The 27,109-nt window shown below is 43.1% G+C and overlaps 1 protein-coding gene across 1 annotated transcript in view; it reads right to left on the reverse strand.

Moving 5' to 3' along the window:
* VWF (von Willebrand factor) overlaps positions 1-26,867 on the reverse strand; it is a 234,618-nt gene extending 207,751 nt beyond the window's left edge. The window contains exons 1-6 of the mRNA XM_048823921.2: positions 26,766-26,867; positions 24,491-24,545; positions 22,182-22,331; positions 16,067-16,169; positions 15,764-15,972; positions 2,455-2,579 (exon numbers count right to left, since the gene is read on the reverse strand). Of these exons, the coding sequence (XP_048679878.2) occupies positions 2,455-2,579; positions 15,764-15,972; positions 16,067-16,169; positions 22,182-22,331; positions 24,491-24,545; positions 26,766-26,792 (669 nt within the window). The 5' untranslated portion in view covers positions 26,793-26,867. The remainder of the gene's footprint in view (positions 1-2,454; positions 2,580-15,763; positions 15,973-16,066; positions 16,170-22,181; positions 22,332-24,490; positions 24,546-26,765) is intronic.
* Positions 26,868-27,109: the final 242 nt, after the last annotated feature.

Here is a 27,109-nt window from a genome sequence, read left to right on the forward strand (position 1 = left end):
CCGATCAAATGAGGAGTGAAGTTTTGGAATAGTCTTCCAAGGGAAGCAGTGGGGGCAAATGACCTATCTGGCTTTAAGCTTAAACTCGATAAGTTTATGGAGGAGATAGTATGATGGGATAACATGATTTTGGCAATTAACTGATCTTTAAATATTCATGGTAAATAGGCCCAATGGCCTGTGATGGGATGTTAGATGGGGTGGGATCTGAGTTATTACAGAGAATTCTTTCCTGCGTACGTGGCTAGTGAATCTTGCCCATATGCTCAGGGTTTAGCTGATCGCCATATTTGGGGTCAGGAAAGAATTTTCCTCCAGGGCAGATTGGAAGAGGCCCTGGAGGTTTTTTGCCTTCCTCTGTAGCATGGGGCATGGGTCACTTGCTGGAGGATTCTCTGCTCCTTGAAGTCTTTAAACCATGATTTGAGGACTTCAGTAAGCTCAGACATAGGTGAGAGGTTTATTGCAGGAGTGGGTAGGTGAGATTCTGTGGCCTGCATTGTGCAGGAGGTTAGACTAGATGATCATAATGGTCCATTCTGACCTTAATATCTATGTATCTATGTAAATGCACACCTGTTGAGATGGAAATTATACAGAGTCTTGACACCCCTGAAGCTGCCAATTCCCACTGTCACAAACGTTTGGTGCCCCTGGGTATTAGTTAAATCAGTGAATAGGAGTTGCTGGATCAAAGGGACACATCACATTAAAAATAATTTTTTTTCAGTACCAGGGCCCTACCCTGCAATGTGATCCCATGCAGGAACATGACTGGTTCCACACAGATGCATCTCATCACAAGATCAGGACCAAACCTCTTTGCCTGCATGCATTACAAATTACACTTCGAACCAGGTCTTCTGAAACATTTTCATAATGCAGACCACATGGTACTACAGAGATTGTCTTATGGACACTTCCCCTCATGGTCATGAGCATACAGCCAACCTTCCCTCCTATTGGTAACGACAGAACATCCCTGTGGCCCTTGCCCATGTAGTAATACCCAAAAAAGCACATCATCATGTCGTTTTAGCTTCTTTTAATGAAGTCTAGCGGCTGGAAAAAAGAGGAGAGTCAGCACCAGTTGACCAGCCAACTTTCCATGTACCACCCACAGCTGCTCTGCAGGCCATTAGACGTTCTTGAACTGCAGTTCATTGAAAACTCTTCCTTCATGGGTCAGCGTTCACGCTGTTTACTTTTTGCAACTCCCACTGCTTAAAAAACCCAAACAGCTAAGCTAGGAATTTGCATGTTTATTTGTAATTAGTTTTAGCCTATTTCACCATCAGGGCATTAGCACAGGGCTGCTGCAAGGATTGAGCTGCTAGCAGTACAGGGGGGTGTTTCTTAAAAAGAAACGGCTCCCGTTGGTATTTAAACAAACCACAGAAATATTTCTGTTGGTTCTGTAAAAGCTTATTCTTACAAAAGTTAAGTTGGTACATATATGGTCCCCCATCATCACCACAGTATCTGAGCACTTCACTATCTTTAATGGACTTATCCTCATTACCCCTGTGATGTAGGAAAGTGCTATTATCCCTATTTTACAATGGGGAACTGAGCCACAGAGGTTCTGTCTACAAGCAACTAGACACCTGTAGCTGCCCCGTTCCAGCCAACTCGGGCTCACAGGGCTGGATCTGCGGGGCTGTTTCATGGCTGTGTAGACTTCCAGGCTCGTGCTGAAGCCCAAGCTCTGGGACTCTCCTACCTCACAGGGTCCTAGAGCCAGGGCTTCAGCCTGAGCCCAGAAGACTACACAGCCATGAAAAAGCCCCATAGCCCAAGCCCTGCGAGCCTCAGTTGTCAGCTGTCTAGTTGCTGTATAGACATATCCAGAGGCATTAGGTAACTTGCCCAAGATCACATAGGAAAAACTTGTGGAAGAATACAGAATTGAACATAGCTGTTGCAAATCCCAGGGTAAACCCTTAACCACTGAACTATTCTCCTTCTTAGGCCCGGTCTACACTGCACATTTACTTCAGTATAACTATGTCTCTCAGGGGTATGAAAAATCCACACCCCTGAGTGACATAGCTTTACTGATCTTAAACCCCTCCCCACCCCTGTATAGACAGCACTATGTAGGAGAGCTTCTCCAGCCAACATAGCTACCACCTCTTGGGGAGGTGGAGTAACTAAGCGTTTGTAGTATAGCCATGCCCTTAGACAAAGGCCTGAGTGAGTGTGTAGCTCCACCTACATAAAGACTGGTGCTGTAGTACTAGGAACATAATACTTCTGCGGCTTGATTCAGGCTGTTAGGGCCAATCATGTGTGGAGCTAAGCACCTGAAACCGCCTTGGAAGTTAATGGGAGATGAAGACACTCCAGACTTTGCAGGAGCATGCTCTGACAAGTAGGGCTCCCAGGAACAAAACTATTACTGGCTTCAATAGGAGCAGGACTGGGCTCACAGCCCATTGGTATGGCACCAACCTTATCTGCAAATTCAGATGAAATATTGCAGGTGTTGCTTGGAGCAGGCACTCTTTTGCATCGCTTATCTTCACTGTGCAGTGCCCAGGAATTAGCAAAATCATGGCTGCTTTCGACCAGGGTCCCTGTGAATCATGAAAAAGGGCAGGAAACAGGTGTTTAGGGGCTTGAGTAACAAAAGACAAGCGCGGACTTTGTGAATTTGAGATGCTCATGAATTATGTTTTAATCAATCTACAATGTTAAAGCATTCCCCTTCCAAGTAACAGAATGTTTATAGAAAACTACCCAGAGCAATCAGGACTGAATCCAGATGGAGTCCTTCTACAATCACCTCCCCAACCAATGAACAGACAAGGCAGATGAGTGCTAATGGCTGTGGGAGACAGTTCCCATCATTGCTCAACTCTACAGGAAGAGATTAATTATTTAACTACATTCTAGATGTTATTTGCTGGTCAGATAAATTCTGCTTGGAGCCTAAGTGCACTGGGGTGTTTTTTCTGTGTGTGTATTTTTTAAAAAATGCAAATAGAAATTAGCGATTGAAACAAAATAATTAAGTCACCATCCACCTCCCAGCCAACATAGGAGCGTTCTTGACAGCAGCTCAATTTTCCCCCTTTCTGCAACCATTTTTTTAACCTTTCATATCCCATAATTCTTTGGGCCATTGCCCTTTGAAGGATTAGTGCATTTATTGGACCTCACAGCTGTGTTGTACCATATACAATCAATTCCACCTATGTAAAAACATTGTTTTGATTCGGTAGAATTTGACACCCACTTTGTATTGGCATGATTGTGCTAGGCTATGGGGATTTAGGCCCTGTGGCTGCTAGCTATTGGGAAGAGGAAGCTAAAACCCCTCTCCTTTGACTCCCTCTTGTTGATGGGGGGCTTATTTCATGCCTTCACCATTCCTTTCTTCTCCATCTTCCAGCCACTTATAAAGGGGAACACCTCTTTCTCTCCATCTATTGCTGCTGTAAAGTGGTTAAATTCACATAGCTTGTCTTGCCAACTCTTGAATACTGTTGTGACTCTTGTGATGTTTGATGTTTTTTTAAAGGTCCAGCTCCTGGAATCATATGAATATATGAGACTCTCAGCCTTCTCTTTTTTTTCTTTTCTTTAAGTCAGTTTCTAGCCCTTATGGATGCAGAAAAAAGCTTGAAAATGTGACCTAAGCATATCCAATGTGATCCCAACAGTTGTTAATTTAATAACCTCATGATTTTTTATGCAATGATGTTTGAGGTCTGATTCATGCATGTTGAACATTTGTTGTTGGCAATACTGTACAAGTCGGGAGGCAGGAGGGATTTTTCAGGAAGTCAATATCCCAGTCTGTCCTGGGCAAATACACACTACTCCAGTGACCAGTGCACTACTCAGGGCTCATCTCCAGTTACCGAGGGATCGACGTGCAGTGATCAATCCACCGGGGGTCGATTTAGCAGGTCTAGTGAAGTCCCACTAAATGGACTGCTGATCGCTTTCCCGTCAACTCCGGTACTCCACCAGAATGAGAAGCATAAGGTAAGTCAATGGGAGAGTTTCTCCCATTGACGCAGCGCGGTGTAGACACCGGGGGTCGACCTAGGCTACATCGACTCCAGTTACATTATTCATGTAGCTGGAGTTGTGTAACTTAGGTCAACTGTGCTCAGTAGTGTAGACCTGCCCTCAGTCACAGTAAGCAACATTCCAACAGCATGCCAGCTGGAAATGGAGAGTGGTGAAGGCTGAGAGGGAAGATGATTGCTCTCTGTAAGTACATCACATCAGAGGGGGTATACACCAGGGAGGGAGAAAAGCTATTTAAATTAAAGGAATATGTTGACATACAAACAAATAGATATAAACTGGGTATGAATAAATGAATAAATTCAGGCTGAAAATTAGAAGTTTTCTAGCTATCAGAGGAGTGAGGTGTTGGAACAGCCTCCCAATAAGGGTAGCAGGGGCAAACTAAATTAGTTTTAAGATAGAGCTTGATAAATGTATGGTGGGGTTGTATGACAGGGTTGTCTGTGAAGACGGGAGACTGGGCTCAGCAGCCATAGGGTCCATTCCAGTCGTCTGTGTTATGTTCCTAAATCTCATGCCTCTGTGGTCAGAAAAGACATTCCCACCTAATAAATTCTCTCTCTCAGCTGTTTGGCTGGTGAGCCTAACCCACATGTTAGGGAGGTAAGTGATCACCATTTTGGGGATGGGAAGGAATTTTTCCCCAGATCAAAATTGCAGGGGCCTTGGGGTTTTTTGACCTTCCTCTGCAGGGTGGCAGGCAAGACACTTGCTAGGATCATCTGGGCTCATCCCAACTAATCAATTCCCTGCCATTGCAGGCTCTCAGGCATAGGTGCATATCAGTCCCATGCATTCTCTGCCTGTGGTACACAGAAGTTTAGTCTCCTGAGGGCTTTGGTCTAATCCAGGTTGTTGGGCTCAATACAGGGGTAACTGGATGGGCTTTGGTGGCCTGTGATGGGCATGAAGTCACACTGGTGGTCTCTTCTGGCCTTAAATTCTATGACTAATCTCCCTTCCCCACAAGATCCAGTTGTCAACCCAATTTGAGGTCAGATTGTAAATTCTTTGAGGCAGAAACCATCTTTTTGTTCAATGTTTGCACCGGGCCTCACACAATGGGGTCCTGGTCTGAGATTGGGGCTCCTAGGCACTACCACAATACATACATACACATTCACACACAAACAGTGTATTTATTAAAAGTGACTTGCCTTTTCTAGTGTTGAAAGGGGCAGGGAAAGGAGTCAATCTTAAAATCACAGTACTATAAATTTTCACATGCACAGACCTCTTGTCTGCCGGTAATATTAGAGCAAAAGCCTTTGCTCTCAGCAACTCATTAAATATTATTCAAACTATCCCAAAGGTCCAGAATATTTTACTTATGATGATTATTAATTACATATTCACAGTAGCACCTAGAGCCCCAGCGGAGATGGAGGTCCCATCTACTAAACACATAGGGTCTGTCTACACTGCAGACAAACACCCATGGCTGGCCCATCCCAGCTGCCTCGGGCTTGTAGGGCTCAGGAAAAGGAGCTGTTTAATTGCAGTGCAGCTGTTTGGGCTCAGGCTGGATCCCTGGCTTTAGGACCCTGCAAGGTGGGAGGGTCCCAGAGCTCAGGCTCCAGCCCAAGCCCGGAAGTCTACACAGCAATAAAACAGCCCCACATCCCCAATCCCACGAACCCAAGTTGGCTGGCATGGGTCAGCTGCAGGTGTCTAATTGCAGTATCAACAGACCCATAGTGAGATGCATTCCCTGCCCCTGAAAAGTTTATGCTATAAATAGACAAGGCATAGGAAAGGAATCAGAGGCACCAAGAGCTAAAGCATGAACTTCAGAAAGTCACAGCTGAGATCAGAACCCAGGTCTCCTATCCACACTTCCTTCCAAAGCATTTTAAACAGCGTAACGAGACATGATGAACACATGCAGACCTGGTCTCCAGATGTTAAGAGCAGGAAATGCACGGTCTCGTCATAAACAATATGTAATAACCAGAGACAATAAATAGAAAGGAAATTAATTCAAGCAGCAGCCTTAAGTCCCTCTCACTCAACTGTCATCAGATCTTTTCCTCACCAGGACTAACCCCAACTGGGCACCTTCAAATCTAGAGCTGTACATAACATATTGAGCTCTCCAGCCTGCCCCCTGCCCAACTGGCATAACGGCCACCTGTGGGAGGGTCTGACGTGATAAAACCCAATCCTCCATTTCAAGCCCCTTTTGCCAACCACACGCAGCTTCTCATGTACAGAAGCAGTTATTTTTATCTGGATTGTAGCAGACGCTGTAATGTGCTAGGATACATTACATGTTAGGATACATTATAGTAGCAGCAATAGCCTGTATGATGTACTTTCCAAATACAAACAAAGGCACAGGTCTTGTCCCAAAACTCACAGTCTGAGTAGACAAGCAACATATGATGGACACAGGGGGACAGAAATAAAAACTACAAGGAATATATATTTCTTAAAAAAGCATCAGCTTTCCTCACTGGCCCTTTGTCTCACTACTAATAGTTGACAGTTTTCTTAGGATTCATGATAGAAGTGGGTCTTAAGGAGGAAGCGGAAGGAGGAGTGGAAAGTGGCATTACAGAGCAGTGTCCTGACTGGACATGGACAAACTGCTGCATCCACACAGAATCCCAGCAACTTCAAGGAGGCTCCAGGAAAGCGGACGGCTGCTTTCCCTTTGAGTCAAGTGTAGGATTGGGGCCCTGTCCAGGTTAAACAGTTTAAGAATCATTGCTCACTAAATCAGAGATTGAGGGGGATGGGCAAGGGAGAATGATAGAAATGTAGGACTGGAAGAGACCTCAAGAGGTCAGCTAGTCCAGCCCCTGCCTTGAGGCAGGATTAAGTATACCTAATCAACCCTGACAACTGCCTAAATATTTAAAGCAGGCATCTAAACATTTGAATATTGAATTAGGTTGCCTGTAGGAAGACAACAATGGAAGAGAGAAAGGAAAAAAAAGCAAAGGAGTCTGATTCTCCACTGCCTTCTCCAGCGTGTTATTTGTATTTGATGGCACTTTGCACAGATCTGACTACAGTAGGCTCAAGGCAGTGGGCAACCCAGACTGCTTGTCTCTCAGGTGTTTCTCAAATCAAGGCACTGGATGCAATAATGGTATTGAGAGGTGAGCAGCTATCAGATGAGCCCTAACACAGGCTCTCTCTTGTCCTGGCCTAGCTCATCATTAACTCCCAACAGTCAAGTGTATGTTGGTGTCTATTTTATCTTTATCTAAAATATTTGATACTTGGCCATTCCCATTTTCTGTGTTCAAAAATATCTTCTGAAAAAGTGAGGGAGACTTTCAAAAGGCACAAAAGCCAGCTAGTCATCTAACTCCCATTGAGCACCAACAGAGATGTGCATGAAGTCATTCCCTCTTGTAAAGTCCTTGCATGGCCATTTAGGTACATTGAAGAATATAAGTAATGGACGTTTACATGTTTCTGCAGATGCACCTTTTGGAGAGGATTCACCAAACCATCCTCCCCTTTTACACATCAATATCAATGAGCTAGATGATTCTCAGATACTTCACATACCTTATAGGAGTATAAAAATGAATGACAGAATTATCTCTGGTCTGTACAGAATGCTTCACGCTGAGATAAGAACTGAATTCTAAGATTACCATGTTAGCCACCTAAAACTCATTGTCATTCTACTAAACCATATTTGGAGGGAAAGGGAGCAGAGGAGAGGGGGCACTGCTGGTGGTGGGAAATATACAATTAAGGGGGAACAAGGAAGCCAAGGAAAACCAGGGAACTTCTTAAGCACATAGATAAGACAATTAACTGAACCTTTAGGGATAGCTAGTTTCCTTCTCTGAACCCATCTATACAGCTGTAGAACACTATTATCTGCTTCTTTGTACAGAGTTCCTTTCACTTTTTGGCAGCATATCATTTAATTCATTTTTAAAAGGTATTTGGGTTTAGTGGAATAGTTTTTCATACATTTAGTGAGGTGCTGAAAATCTGATTTCAACCAGTACTGAAGTTTCTTCGGTTCCTGGCACATTCTCTAATACTTAAAGGTTTCTCAAGTCACTCTTCCCTGCTCTAATGCAGTCTCATCACCTTTGGCAGACACTTGGTAGTTTTCTTCCTCTGAATGGCCAAGACACTGGGAGAACAATATTCAGTTAATAGCACATCAAAATCACTCATCCACTGCCCTTTGTATGATAGGGGTGAGATTTTCTAAAGCACTCAGCGTTGGTCTAACTCACCTCGCATTGAAGAAAATGGTAAAACTCCCATTGACTTCAATGGGAACAGAGTTAAACCAACACTGAAGTGCCTTAAAAATTCCCACCTTGTGTATGCAAGTGTTGATATAAATATAGGAATTGGATGCCCTATTATTACGGTCCCTGTGTTGGAAAATAGGACCCATAGTTTTTTTCAAGGCTACTGACAATGCTGCTTATTAGACATTCCAGAAGACAGATCTCAAGGAGAGGGTCAGATCACACCTGCTTCCTGGCACCACTGAGAATCATTCCAAACATTCTGGGAGCCTTAACAACTTCCACTTGGAACTTGTGCTCTGGCTCCATGAGTCAACTTTAACAGAAGTGTTTTATGACCTTAGAACTCTTGTTAACAATGTTCAGCTTATCAGTCTGTGCATATATTGCTCTGACATTGCTACCCTCATGTTTCTCTCTGCTATGGAAAAAGCATATTGCCATGTTATATGCAAGAAAGGTTTTTCTAATTCTAGTTGCATAACTCTAATTTTTAGAGGGCAGATGCTCAATGCTGTCTGTGTATCAGGCCTCTTTAGAATGTTTGAAGGTGGGGACTCAAGATCAGTAGTGAGTTCTGAAAATTTCAGCAGGTTTCCCTTTCATTTCCCTTGGACCTCGACAGGCAGTAGGTAGTGTGACAAAGTTTCTCCTCTACCTTGGTGGGTCTTGCGCTTATTGACGGATTTGCTCACCTCGGAGATTCACGGCAGTTTGGCCGTTTTCGTGAACCCACAGTCCAGGTCAACCTCTCCTGTGTCTGACCAGGAGTTGGGAGGTTAGGGGGAACCCGGGCCTACCCCCTACTCCAGGTTCCGGCCCAGGGCCCTGTGGAAGGCAGCTGTCTAGAGTGCCTTCTGGAAGAGCTGTGTGACAGCTACAACTCCCTGGGCTACTTTCCCATGGCCTCCTCCCAACACCTTCTTTATCCTCACCATAGGACCTTCCTCCTGGTGTCTGATAATGCTTACACTCCTCAGTCCTCCAACAATACACATTCTCACTCTCAGCTCCTAGTGCCTCTTGCTCCCAGCTCCTCACACGCATGCCACAAACTGAAGTGAGGTCCTTTTTAAACTCAGGCGCCCTGATTAGCCAGCCTTAATTGATTCTAGCAGCTTCTTGATTGGCTGCAAGTGTTCTAATCAGCTTGTCTGTCTTAATTGTTTCCAGAAAGTTCCTGATTGTTCTGGAACCTTCCCTGTTGCCTTACCCAGGGGAAAGGGACCTACTCAACCTGGGGCTAATATATCTGCCTTCTATCACTCTCCTGTAGCCATCTGGCCCAACCCTGTCACAGTTGGTATAGGACTGGAAGTCAGGAGGGCTCAGCTCTGTTTCTGGTTCTGCTACAGACTTCCTATATGATCTTGGGTCAGTCACTTAACCTCTCCATGAGTCATCTGTAAAATGACTGGCTGCCTCACAGGGATGTTATTTATGGAGTCTTGCTTCACTGAAGTTTGAAATGAACTTTGAAATCCTTTGGTAGGAGCCATTATACAGATGCAAAGTTGCATTATTATTCAAGTACATTTATGCTGCATCTGAACATCTGGGACGCCAATACTGATAACCTCTCAACACTACTTGAAGCATTAGATATCATTCACAGTTGCTGTATCTTTCTAGTTTACCTTACACTTGCCAGGCAATGGCATGCTATAGCCCACACCATAGGAGCTTAAAAGCTGCAGAGTGTTGCCTGCCAATTTTCAGATTCAGAATTGGCGCAGACTCAGAATACCAGGCCCTTGTCCAAAAAGTGGCCACATGTGTTGTTTTATTACTAGTGCATTCATTATCTGGGGAGAGATTTCCAGCTGCGTTTCCTTTGCTGTCCTGGCCAAAGAATCCGTATCTATGGAAGGGGTTCATGTAAGATAAATATTTGTGAATAAAGTTATGCTCTTGAAAGTGAGGGGCTAATAGGCCTGGCTTGAATTAAGTAGAGTGAGCTTTTTCACACAGCACTGCAAATGCGCCTTAATCCTGACCAACAGCATCCATCACTAAGTATCACTGCAGGATGGCCCATAGTTCCAGCTCTGGCCTAGGTCTGAGGAGATGCAGGATCAAATTGCCTGTTCTACCCCATACTTTCTGCATGATCTTGTATAAATCATCTAGTTTCCCCAGTGCCTCAGTCTCCCACCTGTAAAGTGGGGACAGTGCTTCCCTATCTCACAATGCGGTCATGAGGATACAAATCCTTAAGTGATTGTGAGGTGTACAGATGCTTTGGCTACCAGGAAGTACCTCAACAGATAGCTAAGCACTGGGAAAGAGGGTTGCAGCTGCACACTAATGACCTGAGCAAAGACTGCCTGTCACTTAAAGCTGCAGCGTCTTAGAAAGTGGCCGGGATGAGATTAACATATTACATTTCATTTACAAACCAAGACAGAACTTGAAAACATCTCCATAGCAGGAACTGGCTCACTGTAAGTATCAGTGCACCTCCACTCCTTACTGAATGGAATCAGAACTGTGTACCTGGGCATGATGGGCCCTCTACGGCTATCAGCAGTTGGAGTTCCTCCTATAGGTTCAGTAGCAAGGGCCTGCGCCTTTGGAGCAGGAGAAGCACAGTTGTATCCCTGATGTTGCCAGGGTAACAAGCTTTGTGGATGGGGGGAAGTGGTAGACATGGTACATCTCGACTTTAGTGAGGCTTTTGATACCAACCTGCATGATCTTCTCATAAAAAAAACTAGGGAAATACAACCTAGATGGACCTCCTCTAAGGTGGATGCATAACTGGTTGGAAAACCATTCCCAGAGAGTAGTTATCAGTGGTTAACAGTCAAGCTGGAAGAGACTATTGAGTGGAGTCCTGTGGGGATCAGTTCCGGGTCTGGTTCTGTTCAATATTTTCATCGATAATTTAGATAACGACATAGACAGTGCACTTATAAAGTTTGTGAGCAATACCAAGGTGGGAGGGGTTGCAAGTGCTTTGGAAGATAGGATTATAATTCAAAATGATCTGGACAAACTAGAGAAATGGTCTGAAGTAAATAGGATGAAATTCAATAAGGACAAACACAAAGTACTCCACTTAGGAAGGGACTATCAGTTGCACGTCTACAAAATGGGAAATGACTGCCCAGGTAGGAGTATTGCAGAAAGAGATCTGGGGGTCATAATGGACCACAAGCTAAATATGAGTCAACAGTGTAACAGTGTTGCAAAAAAAGCGAACATTATTCTGGGATGTTAGCAGGAGTGCTGTTAGCAAGACAAAAGAAGTAATTCTCCCACTTTATTCCATGCTGATAAGGCGTTAACTGGAATATTGTGTCCCGTTCTGGGCATCACATTTCAGGAAAGATGTAGACAAATTGGAGAAAGTCCAGAGAAGAACAACAAAAATGATTAAAGGTCTAGAAAACATGACCTATGAGGGAAGATAGAAAAAAATTGCATTTGTTTTGTCTGGAGAAGAGAATACTGAGAGGGGACATGATAACAGTTTTCAAGTACATAGTAGGTTGTTACAAGGAGGAGGGAGAAAAAAATGTTCTCGTTAACTTCTGACGATAGAAAAAGAAGTAATGGGCTTAAATTGCAGGAAGGGATGTTTAGGTTAGACATTAGGAAAAACTTCCCAGCTGTCAGGGTAGTTAAGCATTGGAATAAGTTGCCTAGGGAAGAGTATGGAATCTCCATCATTGGAGGTTTTTAAGAGCAGGTGAGACAAACAGCTGTCAGGTATGATCTAGATAATACTTAGTCCTGCCTTGAGTGCAGGGGATTGGACTACAACAGTGGCTCTCAACCTTTCCAGACTACTGTACCGCTTTCAGGAGTCTGATTTGTCTTTGTTTCACCTCCCTTAAAAATTACTTGCTTACAAAATCAGACATAAAAATATTAAAGTGTCACAGCACACTGTAACTGAAAAATTGCTGGATTTTTCATCTTTACCATATAATTATAAAATAAATCAACTGGAATATAAATATTGTACTTACATGTCAGTGTGTAGTATATAGAGCAGTACAAACAAGCCAGTGTCTGTATGAAATTTTAATTTGTACTGACTTCACTACTACTTTTGATGTAGCCTGTAATAAAACTAGGCAAATATCTAGATGAATTGATGTACCCTCTGGAAGACCTGTGTGTACCCCGAGGGGTATGCATGCCCCTGGCTGAGAACTACTGGACTAGAAGACCTCTTGAGGTCCCTTCCAGTCCTACATGTCTATAATTCTGTGAAATTCCAAGCAGCCACAGCGTGCAGCAGAGTGATATATGGGTTTGCTACACTACTTACTCCTCAAAGTTCATTCCAGAGTGAGAGTCATAGATTTGAAGGTCTCAAGGGACCAGTATGATTATTTTGCCGGACTCTAAGCTTTTGTACAGAACCAAAGGAAGGCGTCACAGTACAGACAAACAAGGGAAATGATAAAACAAACATGAATATACACGGCTTACTAAATTTAAAATTCCCTTTCCCTGCACTCACGCCTTCCCTCCTCATTTGCCATCTCTGGCCTGCTATGCAATGATAAAAGCACACTGAGTCCTCCCATGAGGGGCCAATGACTGAATAGATGGTGGCATCTGATACTAGAAGACTCATGTTGTCAGAAGTTGATCATGTAAAAGCAAAACCAGCCCTGTTTCTGAGCGAAAGTGGCCAATTTTTTAAAGCACAGATGGTTTTCGTATCTAAAATGGGGGGAGGAATCATTTTCAATATAAAAAAAAGCCCTTTTGTTAAAATTGTGACATAAGCAACAGTTGATCAGATGTAAAATGCTACTAAATGCTACAAACTTCTGTGCTCATAAATTGGGACTTTTGTAGCATTATGACCCTATTCTCCAGTAACACAAGGCTGTCCTAAAGATGGATCACCAAGTCACAGAAGGATCCTCCTGTACTGAGGGGCACTCCGGTCATCTAAAACCACTATAGCAGCTTCTATGCCATATTGGTCATGGTCACTGGGGGTTAAAAAGGGATCATGACTGAGGACATCCCTCCAGTGCCCTAGTGATCTCCAGCTGCTATAATGGGCCCCCAGGGTCATCAACAGGCAACAGAAATTAGAGCAGTCTTCAGACTGCTCTAATTTATACTGGGGTCCAGCTCAGTGACTGGACAGGCCAGGACTGACGGGTTGCAAATGGCACCTTTGCACACACCTCCCAGCTGTTCTGTGTGCTCTTTGGCTGCGTTATAAGAATTGGCTCTAGTATTAGTTGTCTGTCTTTTTCTCTGGGTCTGACCCTGAGAGCTGCTACTTTCTCTGAAGTCAAAGTTCAGTGTCTTTCAGGACCTGATAGTCTTCTCACACTTTGTGCAATGTCCTTTTCTGTGTTTTTATTATTATTATTTTAGTTCATAAACTCAAGTGATCTTGCTTCAGTTATCAACAAAAATCCAAACCATCATTATTCCTATAGATTACAATCTTTGGGTCCAGTCCAACAGTCAAAACACAGACAAAACGTTAACAGGAAATAACAGAGACACTGAAGCCGATAAGAATTTTGACTGCAGGACCACAGAAAGAGACTGTTCCGATCTCTGTGTCACTCTCTTAGTGAAATCCGAGTTTGGAGGATTCTTACATACTTCTAATGTGACTAAGAGACAGCAAGTAAAATTATGATGGACAGGAGTAGACAGACGGTATTTCTTATTTTAATAGGGTTCATTCTGATGCTTTCTGGATCAGCTTATACGAAAGATCTCTTAGCTCATGTTAAAAGCCAGGTAGAACTGCTAACTTATACCTATATACTGCAAGCTGATCTGCACAGGAGGGCCCTTGTGCTCACACAAAGCAGCTTGCAGAATTAGCACCTCCATGGTCTAACAGGGACACACCAAGGGAGACACCAACAGTGGTCTATCAAAAAGTACAGGCAATTACTTTGTATTCTTCTTTCCTCTTTTTATTTTTAATACATTTTTAAAAGTTTCCCCGTCATTCACTCTACCACGCTGGGTCAGCATTTCTGGAAGCCTTCTTGTTTTCAGCAGGAAGATCCGTTTTCAGGCACACTGTGTCTACAGACCATGGAATGAGTTCAAGCAGCAGTGGTAGAAGGAGATCTTTGACATTTTAGGATTGCTAATTCATGGGTTTTGTCCCGTTACTCTAAAACAAAGTAGATTGCAACACCACTGCCTGTCCTGAAACAGAATCCACTAACCGTGCTATTACTTCTTCTGCCTCTGTTTATTGTCACTAGAACAGGGCCTAAATCAAACTCCAGATTGTAACACCCCCAAACTTTAGGGTGTTGGAGGCCCAGATTGGAATTTTGTGAGCTGGGTTTTTCAGTCACTGTTTCCATTGAATAAGACAGGGTCAGACATTTTAGCACACACTATTCTATATCCGCTTAGGGTTTTCATTCACTGAAACTGTGCCCCTGTTTCCAGGCCATCCTGATAGTATCTTTACTAGAAAAGTACCAAGTTCTTTCTGTTATTTGGTTCAGCTCTCTCTCCATTTTATAAAGCACTTAGTTCAATGGAAATACCTTCTTCCTCCATAGAGTGAATGGCTTGGAGTGAAGATGAAAAAGGCCCTCTGAAGCAAGAGAAATCAAGGACTGCCTTTTAAAGTCAAACCAAGTCCATCCTTACACTTGTGGGCTTAGCTAGAAGAGGCTAATTTGTATAAACATACAGGATGGAGAGGAGCCAAAGCAGTGTCATTTCTGCTTGCTGAACACACAGATGTACTTCCCCATAACCTCTGTATCACAAATGGGCCTCTGCAGATTGAGGAAGATGTCTTGGGCAGGGAGGATGTGTCACTGAGAGGCAGCTGCTCTATGTCGCATTATTCCCTGTCAAGATGCCAGAGAGACACTGAAAGCATTAATCCCAGGGGTTCCCACTCCACACTTACAAACCTTTATGTACGAGATAGAAGACTAGGCCTTGGTGTGGAGAAGGAGCCTCAGGCAACATGTCTCCTGAGGGAAGCATGCTAGCTAGGTTAGAGAGACCCAAAGGATCACTGAAGGGCCATTCTTTTATGCAGGTGTCCCATCAAGACACACATTCTGTCACTTCTACGGTTATTTAAACCCCATTCCTATCCCCAAGTGACCTCATATGTGGAAAACACAGAGTTGGCTGTAGCAGTGTTTCCCCATGTAAATCCACCCTTTCCGCTAGTTTTTCCATGGAAGTCCATGATATAGACTTTAGTTCCATCATTACCACTTCTAGAGTAAAAGTTTGTGAAAACAGTATCCCTAGAGCCCTCTGTTTACTCAGGGATAAAACATGAAGCTAATTCATTTTTAGGGAAGAGGAAGATTGAAGGATTTAGTCACATAACTTACTGGCACATCAGAATGCAATACTGTGACAAATTTTGTGAAGAAAGCTCATTGTTAAATCACTGAGATTCAGGTGTTGTTGTGAAATCAGCCCTCAAGAAAAATGCTACTGGAGTGTACGTCAAAATCTAAGGTAAATATTTTGAGCCTTACCTTCCTGCGTTGTGAAGTCATCTTCGGCAAACTTATTAAAGTTGCCACAAAGGCCACAGGTTTTATTATAGTGCTTTTCTCTAAAAAGTATTTGAATATTTGCACTGATGTCAATCTTCACCACAAAGCCATGCTCGTCACTGGATAACTTATAATAGCCTGTCTCGGTCTCTACAAATATCCCATGGGAGGCAAACGGCATGGAAACCCTGTTAAGAAAAATAAAGATTGCTCAGGATGTAAGGCACAAAATAACATGGATGCTTCACTTTCTACCTGATATCATTCACTGTTGCACTGTACCTTTTGTCCCCCTGAGTCACAGTTCCATCTAAAGCCAAGTGAATGTCAAAATATTCTCCCAGATACACAGAGAAGCTGTTTCTTCTTCCATTCTGGTAGTCACCTGAAAAGATACAAGAGATTATTCTTTCTTTTCATGAAATGGAGCTTCTTCTGCTTGATTGCTGTTCTTTTCAAATGCACTCAGACTTAGAGACAATTGCCTTTATTTATACAAATGTAGGCCCCAATCTGCAAAGACCATTATTATTATTGTTCATTATTTGTAGCACAGTAGTGCTGGGATGCCCTATCTGAGATCAGGGTTCCATTGTGCCAGGCGCAATATAAACACAGGGCCAGAGACAGTCCCAAACCCAAGCTCAAAATGGCTAAATAAGAGTTCCCAATCTCCCCCTGCAAGCTCTCTACCACATTTCTCAAGCCCTGTGGTCAACACCACCAGCCTGCCTGTCACTCAGCACCATAGCCTCTGTGCCATCTTCAACTCGGACCTCTCTCTAGATCCTCACATCCAGACTATGTCTAAATTGCGCAGATTCTCTCTGTATAACATCTCTAAAATACAGCCTTTCCTATCCATCACACAGCTTAAACTTTCATCCAAGTTCTCATCATTTTGTGTCTTGGTGACTGCTACATCCTGTCCTTGGGCCTTGAGAAATGCAATCTTGCCCCACACATACCCATTCAGAATGCTGCTGCAATGATCATTTTCCTAGATCAGTGGTTTGCAACCTGTGGACCGTGGGGGTCTGCCCCACCATTTGAAATTTTTTAGGCATCTGCACATGGAAAAAGGTTGAAAACCAAAGTCCTGGGCCGTCACTTTGACCACAGTCAACCCACTCCTTGAATCCCTCCACTGGCTTCCCCATCTCTTTTTATCAAGCATAAAGCTGCATGTCTTCACTTTCTAGACACTGAAGAAAGTTCCACACCCTACCTCTCATTCACTGTCAAGCTGTTGATGTTCGTCTCCAGTTGACCCATGATTCCAGGGTCCATCGCCCACTTGTTACATTCTCAAACACACATCTTTGTGCTTTCTCCCATGCTGCCTCTCATGCTTGGGGAGCATTCTCTAGAAACATCTGCCAAGCTAACTCCTCAACCACCTTCAAATCCCTCCTGAAAATTCTCCTTTGCCATGATGCCGACTATAAACTTGACATCTGCTAGGTTGCTGGTGTTCTGTGATCATTGTCTATCATACTGACCAACACTATCTCACTGTTTCCTTATGGTCCCACATCTGTCTGTATCCATTTGTTGTCTCTTTTCCTTTACTTAGATTAAAAACTCATTTTGGCAGGGGCCATCTTGTTATTCTGTGTTTGTACAGCGCCTAGCACAATGGGGTTCTGGTCCCTGGCTGGAGATCCTAAGTGCTACAGTAATACAAACAATAAAGAATTTACACTTCCTGAAGATGAGACAAAGCATTACTCAGCAGGTGAATAAGGGTACATCTGCACTGCAAAAAAAAAGCAAATGCAGTAGTGAGTCTCAGAGCCCAGGTTAACCAACTCAGGCCTGCACTACAGGGCTAAAAATAGCTCTGTAGATGTTCAGGCTAAGGCTGGAGCCTGGGCTTTGAGATCTGGTCAGGGGGCAGGGAAGGTTTCAAAACCGGGCTATGCTGCTACTTTTAGCCCTGGAGTGCAAGCCTGAGTCAACTGTCACGGCCTTTAAGACTCACTGCCATGTGGGGGAGGGGAGGGTTGGGGTTGGGTTTTTTTTTTTTCATTTTTTTGCAACGTAGACGTACCCTTAGGACCCTGTGAGGTGGGAGGGTCTCAGAGCCTGGGCTCCAGCCCGAGCCCGGAAGTCTACACTGCAATGAAACAGCCCCACAGGGGCCAGCCACAGGGTTTTAATTGCAGTGTAGTAGACATACCCTAAGACTACTCTTGGTGTGTAAAGTTAAACACATGTGCAAATTTGTACAGGATTGAGGCTGTACTGACAAGTGCAGCCTGAAAACTGCACGTGCGGCTAATTGAATTTTTAACTAATTTTGCTTCAACTCTTCATATCTTTTTTGTGGTCACTTTCTGCAATTGACGACACAGACACGAATATTCATGGGAAAAGTTAATTTAAAGTGAATAATGCAGAATATCTGCAGAAAATAAATTCTGAATTTCTAGGCATGACTACTAGGAGCAGACACTAATTTTGAAGGGTTGTTCAGCAATTATTGAACAGAACCTTACCATGTGACCTATGTGCCCAATCAAAACAAGTGTCATTTCAAAGGCACACAACATACTGTTTGCAAACAAGCAATGTGACAGGAATTAAAAGTTATTTGGGTAATAATTTCAATACATTTAAAAGTTTGATAAAATCACAATCTATTGACAGAAAATTCACCAACTGACAGGAGAGGAAAAATTCACTGAATAAATTATTTGTCATGAACTCTTTGTCCAGCTTTAGCAATGAGTAACCACAGCATATACTCAATATGCATCTGTTTCAACCCTGATAATTCCACACAACAGTCCTGGACACTGATCAACTACACAGCTATATAGGATCAAAGGAATTACTACACAGCATTGGTCCCATGGACTATCTACTGCAGTAGCCTGGATCTGACAGTGGTTAGCACCAGATGCCACAGAGGGAGGTTCAAGAACCCCACAATAGGCAGATGCGAGATAATCTGGCCCTCATGAAGATCTCCTCCTAATCCCTAACAGTTAGATTGGTTTAAACCCTGAAGCACGAGGTATTTAATGCCTACCAAAACTTTGTTTGCTTTGACTATTGTAACTCTTGATATTCTTTTTATCCACATGAACATCCATTCCTTCTTTGAATCTTAATGAGTTCTTGGCTTCAATGTAATATTGCATCAGTGAGTTCCACAGTCTAATTACATGTTGAGTGAAAATGTGTTTCCCTTCATCAGTTTTTAATTTCCCATCTTTTCAGTTCACTGAATGTCCCCTTGTTCTTGTGTTATGAGACAGGGAGAAACAGCTCCGGCTTACCTTCTCTAGACCATTCACTATTTTATATGCTTTCATCCTGTTCCCTCTTATTCATCTCCATCCTAAAGTAACAATTCCAGTCTTTTCAATCTCTCTTCATATGAGAGTTACAGCCTCCAAATACACCTTGTATGCCTAGAAAGCTCTGTTGAAAGGAAACTCCAGTGGAGCTTTGTTGATTTTTCATAGGAATGGTTTCATTTTCAAATTTCCCCATTCTCTGCTTCCATTTCCTGATTGTAGGCAAGGACTGGGGTCACTGATGATAAAGATTGGTGTAGAACATTCAGTAATTGATTGGCCAGATTGTGGCTAGCTTTGCACAGGAGCAGAAAGAGCAAGTGTGGGAAGACAGAACAAGAATAGATTGACAGAGCCAGAAGGGTACCCAGAAGTCACCTACTACAGGACAGGCCCCACAAAGAAAGTAACAGAACGCCACTAGCCGTCACCGACAGCCCCCAACTAAAACCTCTCCAGCGCATCATCAAGGATCTACAACCTATCCCAAAGGACGATCCCTTACTCTCACAGACCTTGGGAGACAGGCCAGTCCTTGCTTACAGACAGCCCCCCAACCTGAAGGAAATACTCACCAGCAACTACACACCACACAACAAAAACAACAACCCAGGAACCAAGCCCCGCAACAAACCCCGGTGCCAACTCTGTCCACATATCTATTCAAGGTACACCATCATAGGACCCAACCACATCAGCCACAGCATCAAGGGCTCTGTCATAAATATAAAGGGAAGGGTAAACACCTTTAAAATCCCTCCTGGCCAGAGGAAAAACCCTTTCACCTGTAAAGGGTTAAGAAGCTAGGATAACCTCGCTGGCACCTGACCAAAATGACCAATGATAAGACAAGATATTTTCAAGGCTGGAGGTGTGGGGGGAACAAAGGGTCTGGGTCTGTCTGTGTGATGCTTTTGCCGGCAACAGAACAGGAATGGAGTCTTAGAACTTAGTAATGATAGGTTTCAGAGCAGCAGCCGCGTTAGTCTGTATTCGCAAAAAGAAAAGGAGGACTAGTGGCACCTTAGAGACTAACCAATTTATTTGAGCATGATAAATTGGTTAGTCTGTAAGGTGCCACTAGTACTCCTTTTCTTTTTAGAACTTAGTAAGTAATCTAGCTAGATATGCATTAGATTCTGTTTTGTTTAAATGGCTGAGAAAATAAGCTGTGTTGAATGGAATGGATATTCCTGTTATGTCTTTTTGTAACTTAAGGTTTTGCCTAGAGGGATTCTCTATGTTTTGAATTTGATTTCCCTGTAAGGTATTTACCATCCTGATTTTACAGAGGTGATTCTTTTACTTTTTCTTCTATTAAAATTCTTCTTTTAAGAACCTGATTGCTTTTTTCATTGTTCTTAAGATCCAAGGGTTTGGGTCTATGTTCACCTATGCAAATTGGTGAGGATTTTTATCAAGCCTTCCCCAGGAAAGGGGGTGTAGGATTTGGGGAGGATTTTGAGGGGAAAGGCATTTCCAAGCAGGCAGGCTCTTTCCCGGTTATATATCTGTTAGACACTTGGTGGTGTCAGCAATAAAGTCCAAGGGCAAAAGGTAAAATAGTTTGTACCTTGGGGAAGTTTTAACCTAAGCTGGTAAAAATAAGTTTAGGGGGTTTTTCATGCAGGTCCCCACATCTGTACCCTAGAGTTCAGAGTGGAGAAGGAACCTTGACAGGCTCGTTCTCCTGCACATCTACCAACGTGATATATGTCATCATGTGCCAGCAATGCCCCTCTGCCATGTACATTGGCCAAACTGGACAGTCTCTACACAAAAGAATAAATGGACACAAATCAGAAATCAAGAATTGTAACATTCAAAAACCAGTAGGAGAGCACTTCAATCTCCCTGGACACTCAACAACAGAATTAAAAGTCGCCATTCTTCCAAAAAAAAAAAAAATAACCTTCAAAAAGAGACCAAAAAGAAACTGCACGACTGGAATTAATTTGCAAACTTGACACCATCAAATTAGGCCTGAATAAAGACTGGGAGTGGCTGGGTCACTACAAAAAATAATTTTCCCTCTGTTGACACTCACACCTTCTTGTCAACTGCTGGGAATGGGCCACATCCACCCTAACTGAATTGGCCTCGTTAGCACTGACCCCTCCACTCGGTAAGGCAACTCCCATCTTTTCATGTGCTGTATATTTATACCTGATTACTGTATTTTCCATTCCATGCATCTGATGAAGTGGGTTATAGCCCATGAAAGCTTATGCCCAAATAAATTGGTTAGTCTCTCAGGTGCCTCGTTGTTTTTACTGATACAGACTAACACGGCTACCCCTCTGAAACCTGAACCAAAGGGGTAATTTATAGCTCGAATAGACAAACCCACACTAGCTCCAATCAAGCTGGTGTGCTAAAAATGGAGTGTAGCTCTGACAGTGAGGGACTAGACAACCCAAATAGACACCTATGGTTTCAGATGGGATCATACACAGGACAGCTAGCCCATCCTGCCATGGCTACACTTCTGTTTTAAGCACACTAGCTCAATCCGAGCTAATGCTAATGTCTAATGTTTCCTCCAGCTGGAAATTACACCTCCAGCTCAAGGGAAGACAAACCGAAGCTCTGAAGGGGCAAATGCTGACCTTAAACATACCTGAGTACCCCGGTGGGCTTTGGTGCTGAGTTGATAGATTTTCAAAGGATTCAGCACACATTCTTTATGAGCTTTTATGGGAGTCGTGTGGCTAAATCCCCTAGTCAGCTTTGAAAATCTCCACCATCCTGGCAACATTTAAAAGACAACCCACTTTTCCTCTTTACGCAAGGGTTAATGAGGAAATCCTGGCTCCCCAGTAGCTTATCAGTGCAAGAACCCAGGTGTCAAAGGACCTCAGAAGCCAGTTTGGAGGAACCAAGACCTCTATATAGATAGGCCTGGCCTCTATGCAGATAGGCCTGGCCATCAAGACTCATTGGTTTAGCTGTCCCTCCTCTCTGGCAGAAGGCAGCATTGGGAACTCTGCTAATGTTCTTCCCCCATGTGAAAGTATCCAAGGTAGGTGGATACTGAAGCCCTAAAATGTTCCATATTTGCTGATCTCTGATATCCCACTCAAACTCACCTATGAGCATGAAGGAACGTTTGTGACAGTCCCCAGCCAGGAGGTAACTGCAATCTCCAGCAAAGTCATAGAAAGACTCATCAAATGTTTTGATGTGATCATCTCCAAAAAGGCTGCAGCGGGAAAGAGATGGCTCCTCTGTTTGTCCATCTGCAAGCAAAAAGCTTGATGATCCTGGATATCAAAGCACAATTTAATACGTAAAATCAAGCAATCGTTTTTACCACCTGGGAGCTGCATGTCTATGGGACAAATTCTCAGCTAGTGTAAGTCAGCGAAGTTCCACTGAGTTGCACGCATTCTTAATATTCATTGTGCTGGTTGTTCAGCTTGTGTCAATCAGTGAAGCTCCTTCAGCTACAGTGGAACGATGCCATTTTATACCAGCAGAGTATAAGGCCCACTCCAAGATCAGTTTACACCATGCTGAACATCTGGCCCGTATTTTGACAGAAATTGTCTGAGCATATTATTCAACAGGGTGCATGGACATTTTTCTCAATTAAATTCTAGGGTTTGACTAATAACCAGTGATATGCAGCTGTAATAAATCCTGGGTTTTTTGTGTGTGGTTTTTTTTTTTTACTGGAACCTGAATAGAATGAAAATAATCAAAGACTAACCAAAAGCATAAATGCGGGGAATGTCCCAATTACAAATATTTTGGGCCCAATCTCTGTCCTCAGTTACATTCCATGTGACTCAATTGAACCAAATTGTGTAGATAAGCACAGAGCTGGCTAAGTTATGCAAATGTTTTTCCTTCAAAATATCTGTTACAATTTAAATATGAATTTACTTTGGCTGTATAGATGCCCCTTTTGTAATTGCTTTCCTGAAACATTTCACTGGGTAGCACCTATTAGGCTAGGTCAAAATTCTCTAACTTTGATGCTTAAAGTTAATCACATAACTCCACATTTAGGCAATTAAATCAGGCCCCTGTCCTAGGGTTGCCAGGCATCCGGTTTTCGACCAGAAAGCTCGGTCAAAAAGGGACCCTGGCAGTTCCCGGCCACTAAAAGTCCGGTTCGCCACAGCGGGGCAGGCTGGCTCCATGCCCAGCTCCTGGGAAGCAGCCGGCATGTCCCTCCAGTTCCTAGGCCAAGGAGCAACCGGGGGTGGGGGGGGGCGGGGCTCTGCCTAGAAGCCGGAATGACATGCCGCCACTTCCTGGGAGCATTGTGGACTTCCTCTGTCCCTGGAAAATGCCGGGGCTGCCTGAGGTCAGCGCTGCCTGGAGCCCACACCCCTGCCCCAGCCCAGAGCTCCCTCCCACACTCCGAACTCCTTAGCCCCACCTCCCAGCTCGGAGCCCTCTCCCGCACCCCAACCCTCTGCCACATCCCAGAGCACCCTCTCATCCTCTGAAACCCTTGGCCCCAGCCCAGAGCCCCTTCTTGCACCCCAAACCCCTCATTCCCAGCTCCACCCCAGAGCCTGCACTCCCAGCCGGAGCCCTCAGCCCCTCCCGCACCCCAACCCCCTGCCCCAGCCCCGTGAAAATGAGCAACTGAGCGAGGGTGGGGGAGAGTAAGTGATGGAGGGAGAGGGGATGGAGTGAGTGGAGGTGGGGCCTCAGAAGGGGCAGGGTTGGGGCAAGGGTGTTCGTTTTTCTGAAATTAGAAAGTTGGCAACCCTAGCCTGCAAGTTACTACATGGGAGGACCCTCCACACACACACACACACACACTGATTTCAATGGCTCTGCATGGATTCAAGGGTGCACCTTTGCATTGTAACTTACAGAATGCAGGCTTCAGTTGCTTGATTTTAAGGAGGTGCTAAACAACTTAAATGCCTGTTGAAGTTACCCAAGTTTGAAAATGTTGACTCTAGTTTTCAGACAGAGCATAACCCTGACATGACAATCTACAGAAATTAGGTAACCATGAGATTCTCGTATCTAACACGTTAAGTTAATTGATATCTAGATTGGAACTGCTTTTTCGGCTTATTTCTACTGGGCCAGTACTACTTCAGGCCCTGATCTGGCAATGAGCTCCATGCAGGTAAATCTCTATGGCTGCACAGAGTCCCATTAAAGTCAGTGTGGCACCACACAGTCAAGGGTCTGTCCATTTCAGTCCACTGAGTTCAATGGGAGTCGTTCTGAGGGTAGGATTTTGTCCACACCACACTTAGTGCAGAATACAGGCAATAGGGAACAGTCCTCTATCTGTCTTTGACGCTGATGGCATTGTTGCCTGAGTAAGGTTTGCAGGATTATATAAGGAATAAAGAAAGTATTGTAAAAAGGAATACAAAATTCCATTTTCTTAGGTATTAGAAACATTGTGTATTCCTACCTGTTGTTACAATGGGCAGAGCTAACTGCATTAGCAGGACTGTGAAACAGATCATCTGTTAAAATAAAAGATGTTAGAACATTCATTGTCAATATTTAACACACTGAGAATTGGGGGCTAGTTTTCCGGGGCTCGTTTTAATTCTCATCAAGTGTCTGTTTGCTCCCTGAATTTCTTTGTATTAGTTTGAGGTTCTACTTCATGCTGTAAAACAGAAATTGAAACGGTCTTTCATGATAATCCAAAAAGATCACCCTACAAATCCATACTTTAAAACACACACAAAGGATGTACTCTAGAAATAATGCATTTTCTGTTCTCAGCAGGTAACATGGGCTATCTGCATAGGAGATATGAGATGTTTGTGTTATTCTAATTTACCTGATGCCTGCCTTGGGCTCCATACACCTCACCCACAATTGTTACAAAAATATTACAAATTAAACAACTTCAATACAAAGTTTCAATTATCCAACTATTGGGCAGCCCAGCAAAAGTGAAATTAATCCACTGGACTGTAAGACCCAGCTAGGCCCTGTTATGATCTACAGCCACTACCTAAGGACTTACATCTTTCCCTAGTGCCTCAGGGGGAGAATTGCAGTGTTGTTGTAGCTGTGTAGGTCCCAGGATATTAGAAAGACAAGGTGGGTTAGGTTATATCTTTCATTGTATCATAAATTATATTACCTCAGGGGGAGAATGTTATATATAAAGATCCTGCTCTAGCAAACTGATCCATGTAGGCAAACACTTCCAACCCGTGCACAGCCCCCTGAGTATAATTGTGCTCCATTACACACACAGGTGTCTGCCCACTGAGATAAGCATGCACAGGGCAGAGACTTGAGGTGAAATCCTGGCTCCACCAAAGTCAGTGGGAGTTTTCCCATTTGCTTTGTGTCGCACCCTTTGTCTCCTCTACGTCTGTAAACTAACTTACTGTACTGCCAGTGTTATAAAGATGATAAAAATATATGAAGTGCAATAATAAGAGCTCAGAAAACGTTCTGCGACATTAGGTTACCAGGTGACAGATGAGAGCAGTGTGAAATTCTACATAGATAGGTTAGATTAGTTATAGGATTCAGCTGAATGCACTCAATTTTCAAACAAGCCCACTTTGGGCCTCAGATTACAACTGACTCTAAATTACCTGTTGCAAAATCATTCTGACAAAAAATGCCATTTTCCAAAATATTAAGTTTTCTGTGGGAAAATTTCAACTCTGTTAAAAAAAAAATCCAATTTTCTGTCAGGAAAATTTAAACAGTAGCTCCCCCCAACTGCCTGGCTTGAAGGCTCTTGTCAATATCATGTTCTGCCTGTGTGAGAAAGTGAAACTGACAAGAGTCTTTCAGGGTGGCAGCCATCAAGCTGAAAAAAATCCATTTTGGGGAGAATCACAATGGAATTTTTGGTAATCCTTTCCTGCAATAACAATTTGCACTATTGACGTTTTCTCCCAATTCAGTATGGAAAAAATAATTCAAAGCCACAAATTTTTTCTTGGGAAGGGATTTCCATTTTCTGGCCAGCGCTACCTTAGATACATTCATATCCAATATATTGGCTCCACTAGACCTTACTTATTTCTTTTACAGAAATTTGGGTAAGAAAAGCCCTTGATAATGGAGCTTGCCCCAGGACCAAATTCTGCTCTGTTTACATAGGCACAACTTCCACTGACTTCAATTACATTGGTCTAACTCCCATTGAAGTCAATGATAGTCAACCTGTATAATTGAGTTCAGAACTTGCCTTACTATATTTGCAAAAAAAAAAAGGAAAGAAGGATCTGTTGAAAAATGTAGTGTGTATGATCTGGCTGGTGCCTATAAAGATACAGGCACTGTAAGATACCACAATGATGGACACAGTATAAGAACTGAAACAGAAGAGACTAAAAAAAGGGAACAATTGGAATTAATTAGATTAAACACATATTGATATACTTTTAATCAGCACGTTTGTGGATTATATTACTACTCTGATTAAATCTACTACTGAATTTCTTTATCATCACTTTCATTTTCAGCACCAGCAAGAAAGACCAAAGTCATGTAAAAAACAAAAAGCAGATGTGAAATGATGTTTAAACAAAAAATAATAATAATCTCTGTCTTAAAAAAAAATAACCCAAACCTGTCTGCTCTAAACTCCACCTTAACTCTCGTAGGAAAGTACCATTAACAAAGAAATACATATCAGTTATATCAGCCTAATGACCCATCTTGTGCAATTTTATAATCTGTTTCATAAGAAATAAATATACCTTTTTCTGTGCACAGTTCAATTGCATATGAAAAAAATCAGCTTCTCGGATGATCAGCTTTAGCCTAAGACCCCATGGTTCCTGTCTCCTTCAGACGGCTGGACTGGAATGGACTGGGGCTGAAATTTTTTGTTTTCATACAAGCCAGGAACTTTTGTTAATTTAAGAGGAAAGGTAATGGGTGACCTTTGCATCCGTCTGATTCTCAACACAATAGTGCTAAACTGCTATCATGTAAATCAGTTGCCTTAATTGCCAAAAAGAAACAATGAGAGGAAATTGTATTAAATACTTACATGACAGATAAGTCTTTGAAATGGGTTTTTCATCAGTGAGTGTGAAAC

The sequence above is a fragment of the Caretta caretta genome, chromosome 1 (genome assembly GCF_965140235.1).
Source record: "Caretta caretta isolate rCarCar2 chromosome 1, rCarCar1.hap1, whole genome shotgun sequence".
In the NCBI taxonomy this organism is placed as follows: domain Eukaryota; kingdom Metazoa; phylum Chordata; order Testudines; family Cheloniidae; genus Caretta; species Caretta caretta.